The sequence below is a fragment of the Plecotus auritus genome (assembly GCF_963455305.1).
Source record: "Plecotus auritus genome assembly, chromosome: 8".
NCBI classification, from domain to species: domain Eukaryota; kingdom Metazoa; phylum Chordata; class Mammalia; order Chiroptera; family Vespertilionidae; genus Plecotus; species Plecotus auritus.
The window spans coordinates 160,143,740-160,168,850 of record NC_137782.1 but is presented as its reverse complement, the minus strand read 5'-3'; the positions used below and the strand labels follow the sequence as shown (position 1 = coordinate 160,168,850).

Below are 25,111 nucleotides of genomic sequence, written 5' to 3'. Positions count from 1 at the left end.
ACTTTAGAACCCCAACCTAGCTTTTGTTTGAATACTTCCAATGATTTTATATGAGGACAAAGCCCCTTTTCATTTAGAAATCCTCATACAGAACATTAAATATGGAACCAGAAACTTTCATTTCTTACAATTAATTTTCCCATCAATAACAACACAGAGTAATCCTACTCCTTCTTACATATGGCAGTTGCTCAAATCTTATCTTCTCCAAAATAAAAATCGCCAATTTCTTGGACTGCATCCCACTTACCACACCACTCAGGCCTTTCCCATTCTGGTTGCCTCCCTGTGAACATTTAACTCATAATGCCCCTCTAAACGTGTGGCACATACCATTTAACAAATAATGTAAATGTTTCAGTCTAAATATCAGAGTGCATTTGGTTTATTACATCTCTTGATTAATAATAGTTTTATAACTACATTAGGTCTTTCAGCAACTATATAACGGCACTTCCCAACTGCCAATCTATGGACTGATACTTGAAGTTTTCAGTGATCTAGAGTAAGTGAGAAAAGAACAGTGTAATAATTCTTCCATCAACTTAAAATTTTTCAGGTTAAATAACTTTTATTCTGAGTTTACATCCTTCCTAAATATTGGGGAGAAAGGAAGGTGTAAAGTGATGGTAACAGAAGTCTTTACATGGCAAAAACGAAGTCTCACATTTCACAATCTCTCTTAAATTATTGGTCTAGTGCAGGGGTGGGCAAACTTTTTGACTCGAGGGCCACAATGGGTTTTTAAACTGGACCGGAGGGCCGGAACAAAAGCATGGATGGAGTGTTTGTGTGAACTAATATAAATTCAAAGTAAAGGAGCGGAGGGGAGAGCAAGAGAACCCTCCGCTCTTTCGGCTCCGCGGGCCAGATAGAACAGCCGAACGGCTGGATCCGGCCTGCGGGCCGTAGTTTGCCCACGGCTGGCTAGTGTCCTAAAATACTCAGGTAAAAAGGTTCATCTGATCCATTCTTCTTTTTTTTTTTTTTTAAATCCATTCTTTACTACCATCTAGGTAGTCAAGTGCTTGAAAAAATTTATAGAATTTGCAACAACCAATCACAAATCCCACTCGTGACTCAATTTATGGCAGCTAAGCAAACCTCCAGTGGGCTCCAGCAAATAAAAGGGCTTCAAAGTGTTTTTAACACGAGTTCCTAAGCGTTCCTATTTTCCCTTACCCACTTCCCACTTCCCTTTATAATTCTAAATAACACCAGCAAACTAAACTACATCAAATTAAGAGAAGGTTGGGATGATACAACCAGTTGTTGTAGTTTAAATTACTAGCCAATAATTTGAACTACAAGATCTAGGACAGGGGACATCAAACTACCAGCCAAGGACCAAATCCAGCTCAGTGTCTTTTGGGTTTAGTGGAACACATCGTCTATGGCTGCTTTTGTACTACAATAACAAAGGTAAATAAATAAAACAGAGATCGTTTGGCCTGCAAAACCAAAATATTTACTATGTGACCCTTTACCAAAAGCATTTGCCAACCTCTACTCCAGGGTAATAAACTATTTTCTACCAAAGAAAATTTTTGAGATCTACAACAATAACCATTAATCAATGCCAGATGCCTGTACCATCCATATTTTAAAAATATCTAAATATAAACACTGGACTATCTGAATAGTCCTTTATCCTACTCTGTATAAAGACTGTTGCCCACCCAACATGAAGAATTTACTTACCTGCTCACTGAGCTAATCTTTAACATACATTTCTCAAGAACTCACTAGTGAAATAGTGAAGAATCCATGAATACACTGCTCTGTGTAATCTAAGGTTTAAAAAAAAAGTTGCAAATAACTCAAAGTAAAAATAAAGAAGAAACTATGTAAAACTACATAATAATTTCCTTTACATTTTAGATTTCAAATACAAAACACTGCTAAAGGCACTTAAAGTAGAAAAGCTTAAGTTCAACAATTTAGGTAATATTAACCACCTTAAATAATACATATTAATTTTCCTTTTCTATTAAAAATGACTTTCATTTTCATGTATGTAGAGTTAGAAGGAAAAGATAACACTTCTAATATAATTCCATCATGTAGCTTTAAACATATGTGACACCAGAATCTCTAAAGAGTAAAATCACAACATTAAAGTACTTTGAAACTGGAAAGTGCTTAAGAGATCACCTCCACGTTTTACAGGTGAGAAAGTTTTGATACAACATGAAATATCTATGGTGAGAGAATTAATTAGTAGCAGAGGCAGAACTAGAACCCAACACTCAACTATCAGTTTGGGACTCTTTCTACTTAATGACTGAGCATGAAAGACATGCTCATATTCTAGGAAAGGGATGATGTTAAAATATTCTAGAGTTTTAAATGTACAGTAAACATACTAATAAGGCTACTACCCACTCAACCTAGCAACCCTCTTGTGTTTTTTATTAAACAATCAACTATAACATTACAGAAGGAAAAAACTGATTCATTGTAAAGCCATTCATTAATTAGAATGATCAAAAGAACAAACAAATATTTGCTTAACAAACTGTCAAAGATTTAAAAAATAAAAATCAATAGTCGAGAAGAGCAGTATGAGTACTCCTATATTGCTAATTTGGCACAAATTTTCTGAAGGGTAATTTGGTCATATTTTAAAGAGCCTAAAAAGTTCTCAGCATCTAAACCAATTATCCCATTTCCATGAATATACCCTAAAGAACTAGTCTAATATAGAGTTCAAATTTCACATACAAATATGTCCATCTGCTATTATTTATAATTTTGAAATATTAGAAACAATCTAATATCCAAAGAGAGAATGGGTTCAATTATGGTATATTCATATAACAGAATATTAGGTAGTCATTTTTAAAAATTACATTTTCAAAGATATGGGGAAGGACTTTTGATCTTAAGTTATAAAAGTAGGATACAACTATATGGTCAGTATAATCTCAATATTGTTGTTATGCACACACACAATCACATGTACACACTCATACATATAAATAGCATAGACAAAGACTGAAAGAAAATACAAAAAACTTTAACAGTATTATCTCTGGATAGTGAAATTGCAGACAATTTTTTCTCTTCTTTATACTTTTCAGTATTTTCTAAATTTTCCGTAATAGTCATGTATTAGTTTTATACTCAGAAAATATTAAAAATTCATTCCATAGTCAATTTTGAAAATTTTACATTCTATATAGTAAATAAGGAATAAATATTTATAGCACTTAAAAATGTATCTAAATGATGGGAAATAAATCAGTAATATGTTAGAGTATAATTTCCACACATGTTTAGGTGGGTAATTTTGAATCCAAAAGCAGCATTATTTTATCTCAATTTTTGCGTATAGAAAGTTGATATTTAGTAAATAAGAAATGCAATTTTTAAATAAAATTGGTGCAAGGCATCTAAAAATTGTGCTATTCTGGTATAACATTGAAGATATAAATGTTCTCCAATGTAATGAAGATACCCACTGTTAGATTAAAATAGGTATAATCTAGTACATGCATGGTGGCCAATAATTAACTAACTGAATTACATTTTTTTCCCAATGTGACTAGAATTGGTCTATGCTAAAGAAAGAAATACAACACCATACCATTATTTTAGTTGGAAGAGCCGCACCAAAAGTCATGAAAAAGTATTTTAGAACTATAAAAAAATCCAGTGGCTTTTTGTTGTTATTGTTAATGATGTCTTGCTAAAAATTCAAGTCAGTGCTTAAAGCACTAAAAAAGCATAGCAGCAGTCTATGGTCTGCAATGATTTGAAAAACTCTAAGACACTCTTCAATGTTTCCTCATTTGCAGACTACTGCCTATCAAACACTATCTTTGGAGGAAAGGACTACATCTATGTTCTTTTATCAATCTTGAATATACAATATAGTAATGATACAAAGTGATGTCACACACACAAAAAGAAACTGTAATTTAAAAAGCTAACTTTAAAATATGATTCTAATATCTGTGATAAAAAAATCACATATATATGCAAAATATAAAATACATCCTAACATATTTTTATATAAGAACTGAAGTTTACCATTTTTAACATAAAAATTGAGATGAATTAATATAAAACAATTTTCATATATACCACAGAGCAATAAGTTTAAATCAGACTATTTTGAGTTGTGTAGCCCTTTATTAGCAACTAAAATAGAAGGTATCTGTTGTACAACACGGGTAGTAATTGACTATAACTGGAGAATTATTATATTCTAATACAGATCATTTATAAATGCAATTTCTTTATTAAAAAGCTTCCACCTTTTTTTGTCTGTGTACAATTTGCAAAACTATTCTGAAAGCGGAATATATGTGCACAAGTCTGCAAAGAGTGCAAATTTAGGATATGGTAAATGCTTTATAAGTTACTTTCAAAACACTGCCACAACTGGCCCATTACATTGCCATCTTCTTTGATCAAAATATTTGATGCCAGCCTTCCTTCCATTGCCCTAAACTATAAAGCATTTTTTTAATGAGTTGAAATTAAGGAAGGACTACACCTACTAGAAAAGAAGAGAAGAAAGTTCTATTAGTTTGAGGTTTCAGAATCCCCCCAAACCAGGATCTGGATCTTGGTAAGGGCTAGGCTGGGAGCCCGAACAGAGTATGAGTATGTGCAGGTGGCATCCCTGAGGACTCAGAGCGTCAGTGGACCGTGAGTGCTCCAGCAGCGTAACTCACTGAACTGTCTTGCCAGTTTCTGCACTGGCTTGACTGAGCATAATTCAGAAAGGAAAAGCTCATATTCATCCCATTCTTCTGGAGCTCTGTGATAGCCTAAAAAAAGAAAGATGTGATTAGCACTCTCTGAAAGCACTGGTGGCTTAACTTTACCCACTGCACAGCTGGAGCCTAGATCTCTTTTACTCGTCACTTGTTTCTTGAATTTCTCTTCACCTCATGTTAAATAGGAATAAATGACAATTCCTTATTTAATTCTATTGAAGTACTTCTCCTAACATAGCTTCTAGGTAAATATCAGTCATCTTCCACCCTTACCTCCCCTTGTATTTAATAAGACCACTTAAAAACAAAAACAAATTAATTCATAGCATCTTTCTCTCTTTTCTCTAAACCAAATCTTAGCTACTTCTACTATCTTGAATTGTTGCAGTCTTTTCTTTGTCTGACTCTAGCTAAGGTTAAAATGTATATAAATTAAGTTTCAAGAGGTATACCAGGATTTTTACTTTAATCGAGCCTATTATTACTTCCTCCTCCTCCTGTTCCTGAGTATACACTCCCTTCTTTCTTAAAAAGTCTTGCATTTTCTTTCAGAAAATCCATATTGTTTCATTTAGTAGGGAAAATATTAATGTTATTCTTTCAAAATTCCAGCTAACCAAGACTTCTGGTGCTCACTTCGGCAGCCCATATACTAAAATTGGAATGATACAGAGCAGATTAGCATGGCCCCTTCCCAAGGATGACACACAAATTTGTGAAGCGTCCCATATTTTAAAAAAAAGACTTCTGCCTATTACCTTCATTTCTTAAATGAATTACTACATTTGTAGTAATTCTTGTAAAGAGAAAAATATATACATGTCATCTGTCATGCTTTATTAACTTACGCATTTCTAAAGTTCAAGAACAAAATCTTTTATTTATTTTTATAGAGTCTAGGACACTAAATAAAGCCAAGAAATCAATAAGAACATCTCTTGAAAGGTTACTTTGGTTTATATTTATAAAAAGCATACTAGAATTGGCTGAGAACCTAGAGAAAATGGGTCTGTATTCTAAATAACTTTCTGCATTTAAAAGAAAGTATCAGCCTATCTTCCAGTGACATATAACTTTATTCAGGTAACCAAAACAATGGAAATCCAAATTATCTTAAATGTACTAAAAGAAAATTGACTGTATGTACCTAAAACCAAAGCTAATAAGTTACCTTAAGAATTTAAGATATTTTAAAACATCATAAGATCAAATATTAAAAATCAAGGCTTCTTAAGGATACTCACATTTAATAACACTCCAATGGGATGTCTTCCACATATAGTATTATGGTATTTCTTCAAGTAATTACTAAAAGATACAGGGTCTAATTGTTCTATAATACTCATACCCTAAAAATAAGTGGGGGAGGGGGGAGAGAAGAGAAAAAGAAAATGAAAGAAAAAGGGAAAAAGGACACTATTATTTCCTAGTTACATTTAAAAACTGTTACTTAGAGCTAAACACTGTAATTTTTTAATTAAGAAGTAAATAGAATACATTAAATAAACCTTGTAAAATACCAAACTCATTTGTTCAAAGCTAATCTCATAGTCAACTCTCAATAATACATACACTTTATTAATAGAAAACTTTTAACCCCCATTTAGTTTTCTCTGGTCTCCTCATATGTTTCTACAACACCTTCACCAGTTGCTATTTAGCTGATAATCGTCAAGCATTTCATAATTTTATATTTTTATATATTTTTAAAGTAAATCTATTGTGAAAATTTTCTTAACATTAAATTTGATATATACCTGTTTTTCCCGATATCCGCTATATTTCTCCTACTATTGGCATAATCAAGAGTTGATTGTAATTTAACTATTTCCATAACTAAACTTAAAGACATTTTAAGTCATCAGTATTCTGGGTATGTGATAAAGAAGATACTACAAACTAAAAAAAAAAAATAGTTTGCATATTTTTAATTAATTTAAAGTGCATAAAAGATTAATAAAAGGTTAACAAAATAGGTCATTTATGAACAAATTTTAAAAAAGAAAAGCTTTTTATTTCTTTAATACTTTAAACTAGGATGCTTTATTTTTAAGATTTTCGTTCAGAATCAGTGTTTAGACTACTATTAGAACAATCACTATAACTCAGACGCTTGTTTACACTAAATCCCATATTCTGCAAATGCATTCAAATAATGTGTTCATAACATTAATACATAAGGGCAACTTTAACTCATCTGAGTTGGGCAAATAAATTAATGATTCTAACTCATTCATTCAGCAATTACCTTACCTTGTTTTCTTATTCTGGTAAAACACATTTGTGTTCAATAAACTGGATTAATATCCTCCAAGAGAAATGTAAATGGTAGTTTAACTAGGGAATTAACTAATAAATTTTGTGTGGTTTTAAAATTATATTTCAACATGTTTCAACAAAACAAGTAATGTGTAAAAAGCACCTGGAATAATCAGATGAACAGTCATCTGAAAAATGATAGTAATCATAGATGATATACAAATATTGCAGTGGCAGCACCAAAATTTAATTAATAAAGAATCTTTTTACACAATATTTAAGTCCTTCACAAACATTATTACATTCTGCTGCAACTATAGCTAAAAGACAGGCATGTGCATATATAATCAACTTTCAATTGCTTGCATATCAATTAGCCATTCTCAGACTTATCCACAACCAGTGCTTAACGCTAAGTTGGTTTTCCCCTGCCAACTGCAAGGCTTCCACATCAACAGTCTCCACTGACTTTGGTGTAAGCTCAGAGACAGATGACCTACCTCAGAAGTTAAGATAAACGATTAGTATTATAATTCTGGTGCAAAGAAAAATCACACAATATATTTCTAAACCAAGCAGAGATGAAGTAACAAATCTTTTCCATAAATACAGATAATCAAGATATAACTCCCTAAAAATGATGATGAAACAAACATGAAGAAGGTTAAAAGCTTGCCTCTAACTTTCTAATCCTAGGCTTTTTCTCATTGACTACTCTGCTTTACCTCGTATAACAAAAGACATACCAACAATTCTTCAAATAAAATCATTAAATAATATGGTATACATGTTATATGAGAATTTTAATGCTCTTGGATGAAGTCTAGGACAGCTTACCTTAAACAGAATTCCAATCATTAATAAATTATGTGGCATTGAGGTTCCAATGTATGTTTTAATATTAAAATCTCAAAGCACATTTCTGAACAAATGTATGAAATGTATATATTGACATGAGGAATTCAAAGAGAAGGAAAATAATGACCCCACTTTAGAAGAAAAGAGTTCAGTCAAACTGAACAAGAAATTTCATATAGAAAGATATAAAGTTATAAATGTAGAAGATGCTACTAAATAAAATGTTCAAAATGAAGATACTGGTTAAATTACAACAATAAAAGACTGTGATGATGGATATAAGGGATTAAATTTAAAATTTTAATTCCCCAAAATGTGTTATGTACATAGTAGGGCAAGAATCAATTTCATTACACTCAATTCTCTGATGAATCTAATAGTTAAGAGGTATGTCTTTTAATAAAGGAGGGACAGAGAGAAAAGTTAAGGCTTTACAATTGAAAAATTCATGAAGTACACAAACAATAGCAATAACGATAAAATTGCAAAATGGGACATCCATTAACTAATACAGAACACTGGCAAATATGCTTTTGTATATGTTTATGTTTTGATGCTAACAATTTTGAAATTACTATTACCAAAATTCCAAGACGATGAAAAATAAAATGCTTCTCAAATATGCCTAATTAACTTTTTAATTTCTTAAAATACTGGAAGATATGATCAGTGAATCTAAGGTCCAGGCGATGGAAAGCTTGCCTATAGCCTAGTACTAGGCCCTAGTATACTGAGTATTTGTTCACATGAATTGAATCTAATATGGAGCAGTGAAGTGAGTCACTACCCATTCAGCTCTAAGATACAAATCAGATATTATAAACACCAAAAGTCTATCCATCAAGACTGGATTTCTGAGGAATTTAGTAGCTACAGCAAGAAATCCTCAGACTGAAAGCTAACTCTCTGCTTTGAGGGGGAGAAGGGCAGAGGGCATCAATCATTGTCCTCACCCTCCCAGTAAAGGGTGAAAGCTTGCAATCCAATCCCAATGGCAGTCCTAAACTAAATAGGCAGTTTTAACTGACAGAACTGCAGATTCAGGACTGTGGTAAAATAACAAAAAACTCCCCTTTTAAAAAAGTTTATCTATATATAATAAAATACTTAAATTTTATTTAATTATTATCTCCCAGAAGTAATCTCCCTCTAAAATAACGAACACAAAAGAGTAGCTAAACTTTTTTGGAGGTCTTTAAGAAATTAAAACTAGAATCATGTCTTCTAATTATGAACACATAATTAATCATATTATCAAATCATTAGGACTCTTTTTAAGTGACGTTATACATTTATGTTGGAAAGATGAGTACACATTTAGGAAGGTAAGATGAGAACAGAAAATATTCTGTTTTCTGTAAGAGGCATCAAGATAAAATCGTATAGTGAAAAAAATTTTATGGGAAAAAAAATCACCCTAAAAACCGTTGTGTTAAGAAGCAATGTATTACCTTAAAGATGATAAATAGCTATCTTAAATCATTATCCTAAATAGCTAGCTATCTTAAAAATGATGTTTTACAACTGCTAAAGACTACTAAAGAAACTATTGGTCTAAGTCAAGAGAAAGGTATGAGTAGACAAATATCAATAATTTCACTTTCAAAAGAGTAAGAGGAAAGGAAGAAAAGTAGCTGAAGTTAAAAGAAAATGAAGTGATTACTAATAAATGTGGAAGGAAAAGAAGTTGTAAGGATGACTACAATGACATTTTGGGATTCTCTCTGCCAAATCATAAGTAATTTGCCAATGTCCATATTGAAACATTGGTCTACATCAAAAGTGGTACAGAAAAAATAATCATGTAATATATATAAAATATGTATAAGTATGGCTAATGTTTCAAGTGTGTGATCTAAGAAGTTAACAAAAATCAATGTCTTAAAATATATTCTGCTTTGGTCACTGTAATTCCTGAAATTACAAAGTACTAATTACCAAAAAACCACGGTCAGTAGCTAATAATACTATGACTTTCAGAATCTGTATCTTATAACAGTTACCTCGCTCCCTCAAATACAACATTTGGAAGATCCACTTTGTTTTTTTATATATTTTTTCTTTATGTATGTATTTTTTCACATAATTAATTTCCAAGATACTCTAATGCTAGAGATATAAACATTTTGTAATAAAAACAGCTATTTTTCATTTTGCTTTGAAACCTAGAACCTCCTTCATTTGTTTCCTAGCTTTTTAATAACTACATTTAACAAGACTTTTCTGGTTAACCAAAAAGGACCAAAACTAGTTAACACACAAATTTTAAACAGGTTAAATCTAAAATTTTATACTTAAAAATAATTTCTTTTCACTCTATCAAACTTTCAAAATGTATAATTATTTATAATTCAGAATTACTAACATTTTTGTAATACTTACAAAGAGAACCACCAATTTCACTGTATTTGCTCTGAAAAGACTGAATATGGAAACTAAGATATTGGTTCTCAAATAAATGAGATTATTTATAACATAAACTGATACTTGAAGAAAGAAATATACAGAGAAATATTCACCATTTAGTTATATAAATCAATTAAGAAAACACTATAAGAAAGTCTGCCTAACAGTAAGAGTACATATACACATATATGTATAAAAACATACATACATGAGTATACAGAGCTAAACCATTCTTATTACTTTAATCCATTTATTCTAACTCCCAGGATTGATTTATAACTTGAATTAACAGCACGCTAATACAAGAACAGAACACTTATGAGCCATTTAAAAATCTATACATAAATAGAAATGCTTCAATAAATAGACCACAAAAGTCAACTCCAAGTCAAATGTTATAACAAATATTAAAATCAATCATATTAATATGAAGCAAATACTCGATATTTATTCAGAAGTGATATTCCGGGCTATTTAAATAAAAATTTTAAAATTATGCTTCTTTGGACATCTAAAGTAAGGTAAGTCAGATGCAGATTTAGAAGACACCTAAAGCTCACTGGTTCTACTTATTTATACTTTTGAAGTTTCAAAGACTTTGAAGCTAGCATAAAAGACACCAATTTCAGGAAAAGTATGATAATCATGCCAATGGGTAAATGATACTCTTTTTTTTGTTCTGCCTCAAAGCAAGAAACCAAGGTCTATAACTGATCAATTTGTCTCAAGAGAGACAAATTAAGCTAGCACTCTTAATATAAATTAACAACAGTTAGTAGAAAGGTTAAAAGAATTAAGTATGGGTGTTTATATATAACACAAATACAGAATAACAAAGACTATTAAAGTACTTAGATATGAACACAGTTCTAGAGAGTTCCCAAGGATGCTATTATGTTTACTCACTTGAGAGCAACAGGTAAGCCAATGTTTTGGGGAAAATATCTTCCATGTGCTAAAAACATCATTCATTGATTTTCAAATTCTTACATGTGCAAAATTAAATGTTGCCTGATTAAAGTTCACAAGTAATATAAAGAGAAAAGAAAGGGAGAAAACTTCAACAGATCAAGAACCATAGTGGGCCAGTTCAAATTTACCTACAAAGCTATTTTAGGAATAAAGATGTTGTGACTCTATACTACCAAAGGGGATCTCCATGGGCAGGTACAGGCAAGTCTATTTTCAAAAAGTTCCACAGATTATTTCAATTGTAAAACCAGACTTGATAACTACTACTGTAGACAATCTCATCTTTGCCCTGGCTTTAATTACCATCTATCATCTCTCCCTAACTTACTACCAACACCCACTGTTATTACTCCTGACCCTGATGTAGAACCCATTCTCTACAACAGCCAGAGTAACCTTTAAAATAATGTAAATGAACTCACCTCACTTCCCACTGCACTTACATAAACTTCTTATCCTGGAATATAAAGCCCTGCACTAGCTGACCCCCGCCTCTCTTATCAAAGCGCGGACCATTCTTACCCTTACCTACTGTACTGCTCCAACACTGGCCTTTTTTCTTCTCTCCTAACACACCGGCATCTTTCCCAACTGAAGGTCTTTGCACTGGCAGTTCCTTCAGTGGAGGTCTTCCCTCTGATCATTACTTGGTTTGCCCCTCCTTATCATTTATATTTCAGTTTAATGTTCCTCCTCAAGGAAGTCTTTCTCCAATCAGCCTAGAATCATTTGCTATCTCAAAACCATTTAAATATTTTCTGAATAGCACACATCACTATTGGAAACTAATTTACAGACATCCTTACCTTTATTATTATTATTATTATTATTTTGTTAATCCTCTCCAGAGGATATTTTTTCCATTGCTTTTTCAAAGAGAGTACAAGGGAGGGAAGCAAAGAAGGGAGAGAGAGAGAGAGAGAGAGAGAGAGAGAGAGAGAGAGAGAGAGAGAGAAACATCGATGTGAGAGACACATCAACTGGTTGTCTCCCACATGTGCCCTGATCAGGGGCTGGGGATCCAACCTGCAACCCAGGTACATGCCATTAACCGGGAATCAAACCTGTGACCTTTCAGTCCACACCCAATGCTCTAACCACTGGACAATCCTTACCTTTTTAAAAATAATGTGTATCTCCCTCCCATTAGAATAAAATTTCTGTGAGATCAAGTCTGCTTGCTTACTGCCATAGGTCCACAAGTGCCTACACTGTAAATACACTCCATAATAACTGGCAAGATGAAAATCCAAATGCCTACTTGATTGACATTTCCACTTGAATGTCTTAAAGGCAACTGCATATATCCTCTAATAGGATTTACGATCTCCACACATCCTAAAATATCTGGACCTATCAGCTTATGTTTCTGACCTAAGTGCACAGCAATACCCCACCACAATATCATAAACCAGATATTTAGGGGCCATCCTTAATACTTCCTTTTCCAAGTCCTATTGTAAATTTGTCTTTTATATATACTGAATCCATCTACTCTGTCCCCCTCTCTTCCAACATCACTACCCCATCCACTGTCTAAAAAACCATTTCTCATCTGAATTACCCAACTAGTCTACTCATTTCTCCTCTGGTATCCCTCCAATCCATTTGTTTCACTGCAGCTATATGATCCATTCAAATACAATCTGATTTTATCACTTTCCTATTTAATATTCTTTAAACAGCCTGTTCTACATTCTCTGGCTTCATTTCTCACCACTCCCCCATCCAATCATCCATCAATTCCTTCAACAAATATATACTTAGTACCCAGTGTCAGGCTGATACAAAATGGACAAAGATCCTAATTTCATGAAGCTTATAGGGGAGGTTATCGCCAAACAAATACTAAGTTATAATCACATAGTAGTAAATACTAAAATGAAGAATAAAGCAGGGTAATTTCATAAAATAATTGTTCACCATAGAGCATAATAAAAAACTGTGGACACAGTTTTGGGTTGTCTCAATAATGAGAAGATGCTACTGGGGTGGAGTCCAGGGATGCTGATTGTCCTGCAATCCAGGACAGTCCCACACACAAAGTGCTGTTCTCATCCCATGACCCTTTCCCATGTCCATGTAGGTGAAAACCTGCTTATAATTATCTACATCCTGTTTATTTTACATACAAACATAAAGAAGTTTCATGTGATTTTAATATACAGATTTCCCAGGAATTGAACTACCTTATAAAGTGAGGGAAGACTATATACTTTGTTTAGTTTACAACTTTACTAAGTTTGCATTTTTAGTTGTCCCATTAATGATACTATGTGTGTAAGCACCTAATTCCTTCAGTATGTCTTTATTAATAGAATTGTGCCTGAGCATTCACATTATTAAATATATATTAATTTATTATAAACTACTTTCACCTACAAATACAATTAGGGTATTCATTTAATTTAATTATGCATATTGGAAGGTAATGTGCACTAATTCATTCATTTGAAAAATATTTATTGAGCACCTACTTATTATGTTCTAATCACTATTCTAAGTACATCGATACATTGGTGGAAAAAAAAAATACCCTGACTAACATAATTGTAATAAATAAGTAAATTTTTTAGTCTGTTAGAGAAAAAGTAGACCAGGTAAGGTGGATTGGGAATACTGAATAGAGTGTATAGGATGCAAAATTAAAAAGGGTGGCCACTAGTCCTCATTGGGAAGGTGAAAGCTGAGCAAAGCCCTGAGGTAAATTAGACAGTCTAGTGCAGTGGTTGGCAAACTGCGGCTCGTGAGCCACATGCGACTCTCTGGCTCCTTGAGTGTGGCTCTTCCACAAAATACCACGTGCGGGCGTGCACGTACAGTGCGATTGAAACTTCGTGGCCCATGCGCAGAAGTCGGTTTTCAGCTCTCAAAAGAAATTTCAATCGTTGTACTGTTGATATTTGGCTCTGAGTTTGCTGACCACTGGTCTAGTGCAAAAAGGGCAAAGGTCTTAAGCTAGGCACATATATGGCATCACTGAGGAACATTAAGGAGACCAGTGTGTCCATACTACCTCCTAAATATCTCTTATGCTTCTGTATTTTAATAACTTCTTTTTAAGTCTGTTCAAAGACTAGACTATAAATTCTACTAAGTCAGAGACCATGTTTTCTCCTCTTAACATCATCAAGGCTACACAGAGTACCAGATACATAGCAGACACCTAATAGCCACTTGCTGTATGAAGAAAATAAGTGATGAGGCAACTGATACTTGAAGCTCAGAAAAATAAAATTAGAACTAGAAGCCAGAAAAGAATTAAATGACTGAAATGACAACATAATAAAGTCAAAAGAAAACTGAATCTAGACAAATCCCAAAGGTAAAAGTATTAAGCTATAATTGTATTTAAAGTAACAAAATAAATGTAAATATAATAAAAATCTTGTAAGTAACTAAATCTGCATTTGTTCCATCTGGCTTTTAATAAAATATACTATGTAATATAATCTACTTGTAGGCTCAGATCCAGATTTCTTACTAAAACGTTTGATCTACTATAGACTAAATATTCTTGTACTAAAACATATGCATAAAGCTACTAACACAGTGGTAAAGTTGATTTTAACAAATCAGACTTAAAGGCTGATAGAGTTTAAAGATAATTTAGAGACTACCTATTCCAAGTATCTCATCTCAGAGATGACAAGTTGAGGACTAGAGAATTGAAAGGATGTGTTAAAGTTCAGAGCAAGTTAGTGATATACCTACTAGGTTTAATATTCTGTTATGAATAGATAACCAAAATGATTTATATGACTTTTTTAACATTAAAAGAAGTACTATGACTACCACAGTACTTCAAGGAAAATGACAAGATCAATGTCTACTGTATTTCTGGGCTAAGTAAAAATAAAATCGTTTTTAAATTCTGTATTTAAAATAACAGCCAGCCCGAGCATCGACCCATGAACCAGGAGGTCACAGTTCAATTCCCGGTCAGGGTACATGCCGGGGTTACGGACTCAATCCCCAATGTGGGGTGTGCAGGAGGCTGCCAATCGATGGTGCTCTCTCATCATTGATGTTTTTATCTGTCTCTCCCTCTCCCTTCCTCTCTCTAAAATCAATAAAAACATTTTTAAAAATTAAAAAAATTGAAATTCCATTTAAGAAAAATCTAAATGGCCAAAAATAGACTCTATAGATATAAAAGCCAAGCAACCAGAACGCCAGAACTGGTTGCTTTGATGAGAACTGCGCCCGGATCAGCCCCCCAACCCTGATCAGGGGCGGGGCCAGCCAGCCAACCGCCCGCAGCCCCTCCCCCCCGGCAAGCCCCACCCTTGATCCCCACCCCCACCCCAATCAGGGGCAGGGCCAGCAGGCCAAACTCCCACATCCCCTCCCCCCCAGCCAGCCCAGCCCCAATAGGCCCCAATCAGGGCGGGCCAGTGAGATCCCACCTGTGCATGAATTAGTGCACTGGGTCTCTAGTTAAATAATTTTAAAAAACTAATAATTTGCTCTGGTTGTTTCCACTTAACAGTAAGTATTGGCATTAGTTCCCTGTTGTCCCTAAAACTAACATTCCCCCAATTAATATCAAAAATCTATATCTAATTACTCTTAAATTGTCTCATTAATCAAATAAAATTAAGATGAAGGAAATTTCCACTAACAGAACAGGGATTTTTTTATAATCAATATTGATATGATTACATACTATATTTTGCACACTTAAAGATAAAGAATTATTAGTCCATTGTTTCAACATATTAAGTCTTGAATCACTAATCTGAAATTAATTAAAGAAAAAAATCTTAGAGCATTAAAACCCCACACCTGAAAGACTTACCATTTTATCTAGATGTTCAATGGATCTATAAATCTCCCCCTGGGATTCATCATAGTAACTGTAACGGAACCTTTGACCTTGAAACAAATATCATGTACAAAATAAAATAGGGAAAAATTAGAAGCTAAAAAGAACGCAATCGCTTACCAAATAATTTCAGTTCTCAAGGAAGGCAAAGCACAGCTTAAGCCTCTGAGAGAATCATTCCCAAGAGCCCTTGGTATATAAAAATAAAAGGCATATTTGGGAAGGTAATAAAATTATATATCACCAGTGTTTTATAATGTTAAAACTATTTCAAATTGTAAAACCTTATAGTCACGAGCAATACAAAAGACTTAGGAAACAAAACAGCTTAAAAGTTAGAAGCATTGTTAAATATATTATATCAGTCTATAATGGAGAGTAAACCCAAAGAATATGATGCAAGAAATTTTGGTTTAAGAAAACTCTCAATGTAACAAGTCAATGAAAGCTTAGCTTTTGCTCTACAAATGCAAAGATTTGATCTCTATTACGGGGGAAAAAAAATAAAGTGTAAATCAGAGATACATGTGGTTTGTGTGATTTTTATTACCTCAAAAACTTTTATCTCATTTTCACAAAACTTTCTACTTGGAAAAGGATCAATACAAGTGCCTTAAAAAAGAATTCACAACAGAACAGTCCTAATCTGACAATAAAATCTCAATAAGGGTCCAAGCACAGAACATTCGATGGTTAGCCGTTCTCCAGAGGGTAAAATGGAAGAAGCTCAAAAAGAAGACAGAAAACAAAAGACTTTGCTTTCTAACTAAAGTCAGAAGAAAACCTAAAACAATGTGTTCTAAACCAACATAATTGTGGAGTATTATTATACTGATTATGTTGCATCTAAATCTTTATTTCAGCAACTCTCTTATTTCCAAGAACTCATTACTTTTCTACTTCTTTATTTTAAAAGATGTACCAAAATGCGTTTGGGAAGGTATCACAGCACACCAATCATGTATGCACACACTATGTGTCTTGTGCTTCATTTTCAGATCAAGTTCACGTATCTAATTATTCTCACACCTGAGAAGATAGATTTCTTAGACTGGATAATTAAGATTTTAAGTTTTCTGCTTATCTTGCTAAAAAACATCATGTTATAAATAATGAGCGGTGCAAAATTATAAAACCCTTTTGATGTCATTTTTGAAAAAGCAGACATCATGTTTCTTAAAACTTAATTTACTTGTTGATGCTGATCATCTTTAATGGTCACTTCTCTACACTATATATATTTCCTTAACTATTACATTTTAACTTTTCATAAACATTACTGTGTACAAGTATTCAATGTGGCAGTTTATTTTCCCCCAAGAGCTATTATTCAATCAATATTGCATCTTACATGATATCCTAGAATCAAGCAATAGGTTCTGAGACAATTGTCTGCTTTCTGAATATAAAAACCTTATTTGTAAACATTGAGATCTACTACAGACCTTGCACTGAAAAAATTCTTAAACAGTGACGGTTCATCACTCAATGCCCCTATATTAAAATAATTCATCAAACATTTCTATCCAAATTTAGAAGTATAGATTTATTTTATCTTTAAAGAATTTATGTACTTCCTTCTACTTAATAATTAAAACTATATAATTTACCCCATTTTTTCTCTTTGCCAGGTGACTGTCAGAAGGTTCAAAGACAAATCTACAACCTATCATAATAGTTTATTGATTCAAATCAGTGATATTAAACGTCCACTTCAATTTCAAGTTCTTTTGACAAAGCTGCCTAAAATCTTTGAATGAACAATTAAATGAATAATCTTACACAAGGAAATTCTGACTCAATATCATTGTAGTAATATCCTTGTAAGAAACCAAGATGAATATTCTTTGAAGCTGAATCGCTTCAGGTATACACTAATGCGTTCTTTTTCTTGCTTCTGGAGATAGCTACTAGTTTTAGCAGCCAATAATCCCTGTGACTAGGACATAACTGCCTTTCTGAAGACCAGAGAAAAATTCACGGACTTTGTGATTGCCATTTGCTATTCAAAAGTCTGTTTTGCTTATTTCCAAGTTCAGAGATACTGTTTCAAATGGTAGAAGGGGCCAAACTTGCCTTAATTCTAAGTGAAAAGTATAATTGTATTTTAAAATACTGTCTTGTCCATTTTATCATCTTAAAGGTTAAGTTTCATTTAAAAACTTCTTCTGAAGTACAAGTATATAAAATGTTTGAAACTTTTAAGTACTAAATCAACATGTAATTTAATAAGACAAAATACACAGAAAATCAATGAGTCAATGTTTAATATTTTGCTATCTAATTTTTGCTACTCTTTAGTAGCCACCTTGCATTTAGTAGTTGACGAACTGATTAGAAATACTTGATGAGTTCTAAAGAATCTATGTGTTAAGGAGCTAAGTCCACACTACATATAGCTACTATATTGAAAAACTCTTATTTATGACAGTTCAAACTATCTCACAATCATTTTTTTTAACACATTAAGCGCCAAACGTGTTTTGTCTTCCTTTCCATTTCAGTCACTGGTGACTGACATGGCGCTTAACGTGTTAATTGTATAAATATTTAAAAATTATTTCAGCAATTCATTCTGGTCAATATACATACAGACAGCATCTCATTTAAAGTAAAGAACTGGCCCTGGTCAGTGTGGCTTAGTTGGCTGAGCACTATCCCATGCACCGAGATGTCCCTGGTTCCACTCCCGGTCAGGGCACATGCCCATTTAGGGGCATGCAGGAGGCAGCTGATACATGTTTCTCTCTCTCTCTCTCCCTTCCTCTTTTTTCTATAATCAATAAAAACATATTAAAAACATAAAATAAAGTAAGTAACTGCCATTATCCTAGCCCCGTGGTCGGCAAACTGCGGCTCGCGAGCCACATGCGGCTCTTTGGCCCCTTGAATGTGGCTCTTCCACAAAATACCACGACCTGGGCGAGTCTATTTTGAAGAAGTGGCATTAGAAGAATTTTAAGTTTAAAAAAATGTGGCTCTCAAAAGAAATTTCAATCGTCGTACTGTTGATATTTGGCTCTGTTGACTAATGAGTTTGCCGACCACTGTCCTAGCCTATATGTATGTGTGTGTGTATGGGTGTATGTATGTATGAGCATGCACATGCTAGTACACACTCAATTTTAGTTAAATATCACTTGGAATTTGAGTTCAAAAGGTATTTTTTGTTTCTAATTATTAAAAAATAAGTTTATCAAGGTTTTACTTAATAAGAAATAAAAGAAATGACACTAGCACAATACCCTGATCATAAATGTACCTTTAATTAAATGTTTATTGTTGGCTTATAATACATTATCGTTTCATGTACCTCATGAGCAGACATATTTTGTTTTTACAATTCTGCTAACATTCAATAAAGCTTATCTCCCTAAACTGCACAAACACAGATGCCTATGCACCTGGAGAACTGGACTTGTGTACTTTCATAAGTATGAATAAAGCATATCACATAGTAAGAGAAAATTACTTACCTGAAACTTATCCTTTCAGAAGGTACACTGGGAAAATGGATTCTTTGAGCCCCTGTTTCAACTCCAAGTATGAGCTTTCTAGCTTTAAGAGCCACTGGCACTGCCCCTAGGACAGCACAAGCTTTGCAACTCCCCTAGTGAGTATGTCAGTAGTTTCTTCAGGTGCCTTCCCTCAGTTCTTTTCAAATTCAAAAGATGAGAGAAAAAATAACCCAAGAAAAAAATCCTGTAAAGCAGAAACCTTACTCTTTGAGAGAAGGAGGGTAGCTCATTTGTGAATCCATTCCAGAGCACGCTTTCTGAGAAAAAGAAATACAGGTAAGTAATTTTCCCATCTCCAAAGGTGACTGGTGATTAATGAGTGGATTCACAGAGTGTGGAGAATAAGCTCCAGGGATGTCTGTTTAACACACAACAATCAACTAATGAGGACAAACAGAACAATGAATGGTACAAAAATCAATACTACTTTTTAAGTACTTCAAAACAAAAAATAAAAAAGTATCAAATACCTCAACATTAAACTATAAACTGGGTTGCAGAATTAAACAATGAGCTTGTAAAGATGATCTAAAAGCCCTCAAAAGATCAGTCAATAAGAGACGTTCAGACATATGTCCAGTAAAAATTATACTGTTATACATTCACTTAATCACTTGATGTTTATATGTTAAAATGTCTTAAAATATTTTAGTTAACCCTCAGAACCTGTGAGGTAGATTAGGACCTAAAACTGGGACATCCATAATTGAAATCATTATCAAAGAAAAAATGTATTTCACAAAGGAATTATATTCTGAGTAGCATCAAATAAGGTAATCATTTTTATAAGCAAAATACTATAGTCCTTTCATTCTGAAATCTTAGTTATTATGTAAAAGTATTAACCTTCTCTCAAATTTGTAAAAGATAAAAAACCTAAATATGTGAAATCAGTTATGTATAAATATCAAAGCTAGAGTAGGTACATTTCAGGAATCAGCTAACTTATACCCAAACTAAATTAAATATTTATAAAATAGTAATGCCCTCATAACCCAAGAGGCTAACAAAAAGGAAGAAGAGTATGCATAAATAATCACTTTTTATATATATTGAAGTAGAAATCTGAATAAAGATATACATATTTAGGAGAATACCATTTTTAATAGGTGGCACATATTTATGAAAAAGGAATTATGTAAACCTAGACAAATATGAAAAACAAATTATGTAAATCTAGACAAATAAAAATCCAAAACTGCTAGAGTGACAGAAGTAAACTTTATTCATATTTTAACAAAATAATATAATTTATCAGTAATATTTAACAAATAAATCTACTGAAAATGATTTGTATTTAAAATAATCATTTAAGGAAAATTAAATAAAAGCATGGATCCACTTTTAAATAATCAATTTTTGTTAGTTTCAGTTTCACTTAGAAACTTCTTTAAAGTTAACTGAAAATTTTGTTAATGAAAGCTGGTAATAATCTAAATTTGGAAATAGATGCTGGACCGGCATGACTCAGTGGTTGATGTCGACCTATGAACTGGGAGGTCATGGTTCGATTCCTAGTCAGGGCACATGCTCAGGTTGGAGCTCAATCCCCGGTGGGGGTGTGCAGGAGGCAAACAATCAATGATTCTCTCTCATCATTGATGTTTCTCTCTCTCTCTCTCTCTCTCTCTCTCTCTCTCTCTCTCTCTCTCTGCCCCATCTCTGAAATCAATAAAAAATATTTATAAATAAATAAAATTGGAAATAGAAATTTCAGGAAGGTCAGGAAAACACTAATATTAACAGTATATATGGGGAAGAGTAAAAATGAAACTTATGAAAATTCTACTAATTACATAAACTAAAACTGGTTCAGGCAAAATTCTCTTTATATGGAGCCATCCTATAGGACGTGGAACTTAGTAAGTACACAAAGTATGAGGACATCATTTAACCAAATGCTGGTAGCAAATGTCCTTATGTCACTCTTCCTGAAAGTTAACAGGAAAGATGAAAAGGGGTGGGACGTTATAAGCATTATGGGGGAAACATCATTCTATTGAGCTAATAAGATAAAAGGCAAGAGCTGAAATGCAGGGGTTTTTCAGCGGAATTCAAATGAGGGCACAGAAAGAAGGAGCACAACAAAATCGAGGTTCCCCCTCTCCCTTTAGCTCAGTGGTTCTCAACCTTTCTAATGCCGCGACCCTTTAATACAGTTCTTCATGTTGTGGTGACCCCCAACCATAAAATTATTTTCGTTGCTACTTCATACTGTAATTTTGCTACTGTTATGAATCGTAATGTAAATATCTGTGTTTTCCGATGGTTGCGACCCACAGGTTGAGAACTGCTGCTGTAGAGCCTAAGACCATCGGAAAACACAGATATTTACATTACGATTCATAACAGTAGCAAAATTACAGTATGAAGTAGCAACGAAAATAATTTTATGGTTGGGGGTCACCACAACATGAAGAACTGTATTAAAGGGTCGCGGCATTAGAAAGGTTGAGAACCACTGCTAGCTCTTCTCACCCAAGAAGAAAACTTAAGAGTATTTTAGTCTTTGTACTTTTTATCTAATATCTCTTTCAAATCTGAATAAAGCTAAATGGGATCTGAAAGATGAACATCTTTAAAGCAAAATACAGTTTAAACAAAGGCAGTCAGCCCAGTTGGTGTGGCTCTGTGGTTGAGCGTCGACCTATGAACCAGGAGGCTACGGCTCGATTCGCCGTCAGGGCACATGCCTGGGTTGTGGGTTTGATCCCCAGTAGGGTGGGTACAGAAGGCAGCCGATCAATGATTCTCTCCCATCATTGATATTTCCTTCTCTCTCTCCCTCTCTTGATATTTCCTTCTCTCTCTCTCCCTCTCCCTTCCTCTTTGAAATCAATTTTTTTTAATTTTTTAAAGGAAGTCATTCATGTAAATGGACACTGGCTAACAAAAAAATTCAAGGCAAAATTCTTCCAACTACATCTAAGTGTCCCAACTGTCTCTATCACCACGTTTCTCTCTTTTTTTTCACAGAAGCTGGACAATATATAAAGAAACACGACTAGAAATGAAAAATGTCATTGCCAGTACTTTAATATATTATTCAACAAAAACAAAACAAAAAAATCTGCTATCTATGAGTAATTTTATTAACTGTACCATAATCAATTAAGTTATTTTTCTTTAAAAAAACAAAACACAGCTATTTAGAAATGTGGAATGTGTTAAGAGCCTAACAGATTTTTAAAGTCTCTAAAGTACTTGAGAGACTGAATGCTTCCTGTTAACATTGCTTTGACATGGTAAAATCAAACTTATAGTATTTTTTAAAAAGAAGTAAAAATCACTATGTATTATTTTCATGAGAAAAAGCTAAATTTTTGAGGTGGGACTATAGCACTCATTAATTTAGTAAAGATGACTAATGCCTCTAAACATGAATTTGAGAAATATGAAACAATTTCTAAGACAGTTTGACCCACAACTGGCTAATGATTCCTATTACTTCAACAGGCATGTTACATATAAAATAAATCTTACTTTACAAGAATAAGTTATTATTACTATTGTAGAAAGGAGCCTACCAATTTTGGAACAGTATCCATGCAACACCTTCAACTTATCCCCAAACATCAATCAAATTTCCTAATTAGAGTTAGTACAGTGCTCCCTCTAAGCACAAAGTAAGCACTTAATGAATATAGTTAGTAACACTGAAAAAACAAACAACTGGGAAAGTTATTACTTAACCACCAGATGTAAATATAAGTGTATTTCAGTCTCTGTTTAGCATTCCATAGCTAACATATCACCAGAAAATCCTATCTTACAATTTAAATACCAAAGTTTTCAAGAAATAAGGAAATCAAATGACCTAAAGAATTTTCTAAGAATCTAGGTAGAACGTAAAACAAAATTCATTTTTCTCTCAACATTGTACTTAAATACGGTAGTGCAGTAGGGTTGTCTACTTTCTAATTTGTTATGAGGTAAAAAGGATGATACCACAGAAAAGCAAACATGAAGGTGTCCACTGATGTTTATGTGCATTTTATTGTGGTTGCACATGGTGTCAACCTAGAAGAGCTTAGACTCTGAAAAACTGTATCACAAGAACCAATTATTTAAATCGCAGAGCGATTTGAAATGATTCACAAGCGCCTTACAAGTGAAGGAAGAGGGAGCACATGCTTCAGGAATTTTTTGAACATGATCACCAATGCAGATTTACAACACTAAAGAAAAACAGTCCTTTTCAATATGATACACCTTAATTTTTAAGATCGACTATTACTAAACTTCAGAATTCTCAAGAAACTCTTTTGAAGCATTTACCTAGTCCTCAGATGTAACTAATATATCCATAAAAAATAACTTCTGCCAAAGGTAGCCAAAGGAAGTTGTTATTTAAGAACCCCGAGAGCTCGAGAGCTTCTGAGGAAGTTTATAAAGTAGCACAGCTACCTGCATACCCTAAACCAGGGTTTTCAACCTCAGCACTACTAATACTGTGGGCAGGATCATTCTTTGATGTAGGGAGCTTTCCTGTGCTAAATTATAGGACGTTTATTTAGAAGCTTCCCTAAACTGTTTTCACAAGATGTCAATAGCATCCCCAGCTCCCACCCCAGTTGGATGATCAAAAAATGTCTCTAGGCATTTCCAAACCCCCCAGGAGTAACCCCCAGTTGTCTCTAGGCATTTCCAAACCCCCCAGGAGTAACCCCCAGTTGTCTCTAGGCATTTCCAAACCCCCCAGGAGTAACCCCCAGTTGAGAAATTAGCGCCTTAAACAAAAATACTTTATACCATTAGGAAGGATGGTTCTCTTGAACTGAAATCTCAAGGCCACTCGTGGCACAATGTAAGAGAAGAAAATACCAGTCTAAATAGGCCAGATAAATGTTGAATCAACGCTGGCAATCAATGGCTAAGACGTGAAAAGCCAGGGCTCCCGCTATCTCATTGAGGATGTTTTTCTAGCCATTCTAGCACTTCACCTTAAAATTTATGGTCTTGTGCCTTATGTTTTCTCTATAACCAAAGAAATAACTGAAGGATGAACCGATACTGGGACCCTTAAATCAATGAACACATGAGTCGAAGAGATGTCCTACAAGGAACAGAATTCAGAGACATTCTAGAACAGTAAATGAGAGCAAATGTTGTCCAAAGAATGTGAAAAATCAACATTTACTAAAAGAGGCATCTACAAATGTCTCACTTTCTTTATAATCTATTCACTGTGAAGCTTCCTTATTCTTTTAAGTGATAATAATAACAAAAATCATACAGGAGTCCTTAAAATGAAGACCATAGTGCTAATAGCCAACATGTTAACAATCATTGGAGGTTAGCTCTAAACGGATGGCAATTATGGGCAAAAATTAAGCATCAAAGGAGAAAAAGAAAGAAAAGAGACCAATTACAAAACAGGAAATGTGGAAAAGGACTGCCAGCACACTCAGTGCTCTTCTATGTTCTAAAAAAGAAAATTAGTTTTATCCACCAAATCACCAATTTCGGGCATCTACCACACAACTCTACCTGGAAATGGGGTTAAAAGATCTTAACTCCCACTACTAATGTAAGTGTCT

At 33.5% G+C, this 25,111-nt stretch overlaps 1 protein-coding gene across 2 annotated transcripts in view; it reads right to left on the bottom strand.

Annotated features, from left to right (window-relative positions):
• Positions 1-2,911: 2,911 nt before the first annotated feature.
• MEMO1 (mediator of cell motility 1) overlaps positions 2,912-25,111 on the bottom strand; it is a 92,240-nt gene continuing 70,040 nt past the window's right edge. For both annotated transcript variants that reach the window (XM_080686628.1, XM_080686629.1), the window contains 3 exons: positions 16,027-16,103; positions 5,975-6,079; positions 2,912-4,781 (listed from right to left, as the gene is read on the bottom strand). In XM_080686628.1, the coding sequence (XP_080542754.1) occupies positions 4,650-4,781; positions 5,975-6,079; positions 16,027-16,103 (314 nt within the window). In that variant the 3' untranslated portion in view covers positions 2,912-4,649. The remainder of the gene's footprint in view (positions 4,782-5,974; positions 6,080-16,026; positions 16,104-25,111) is intronic.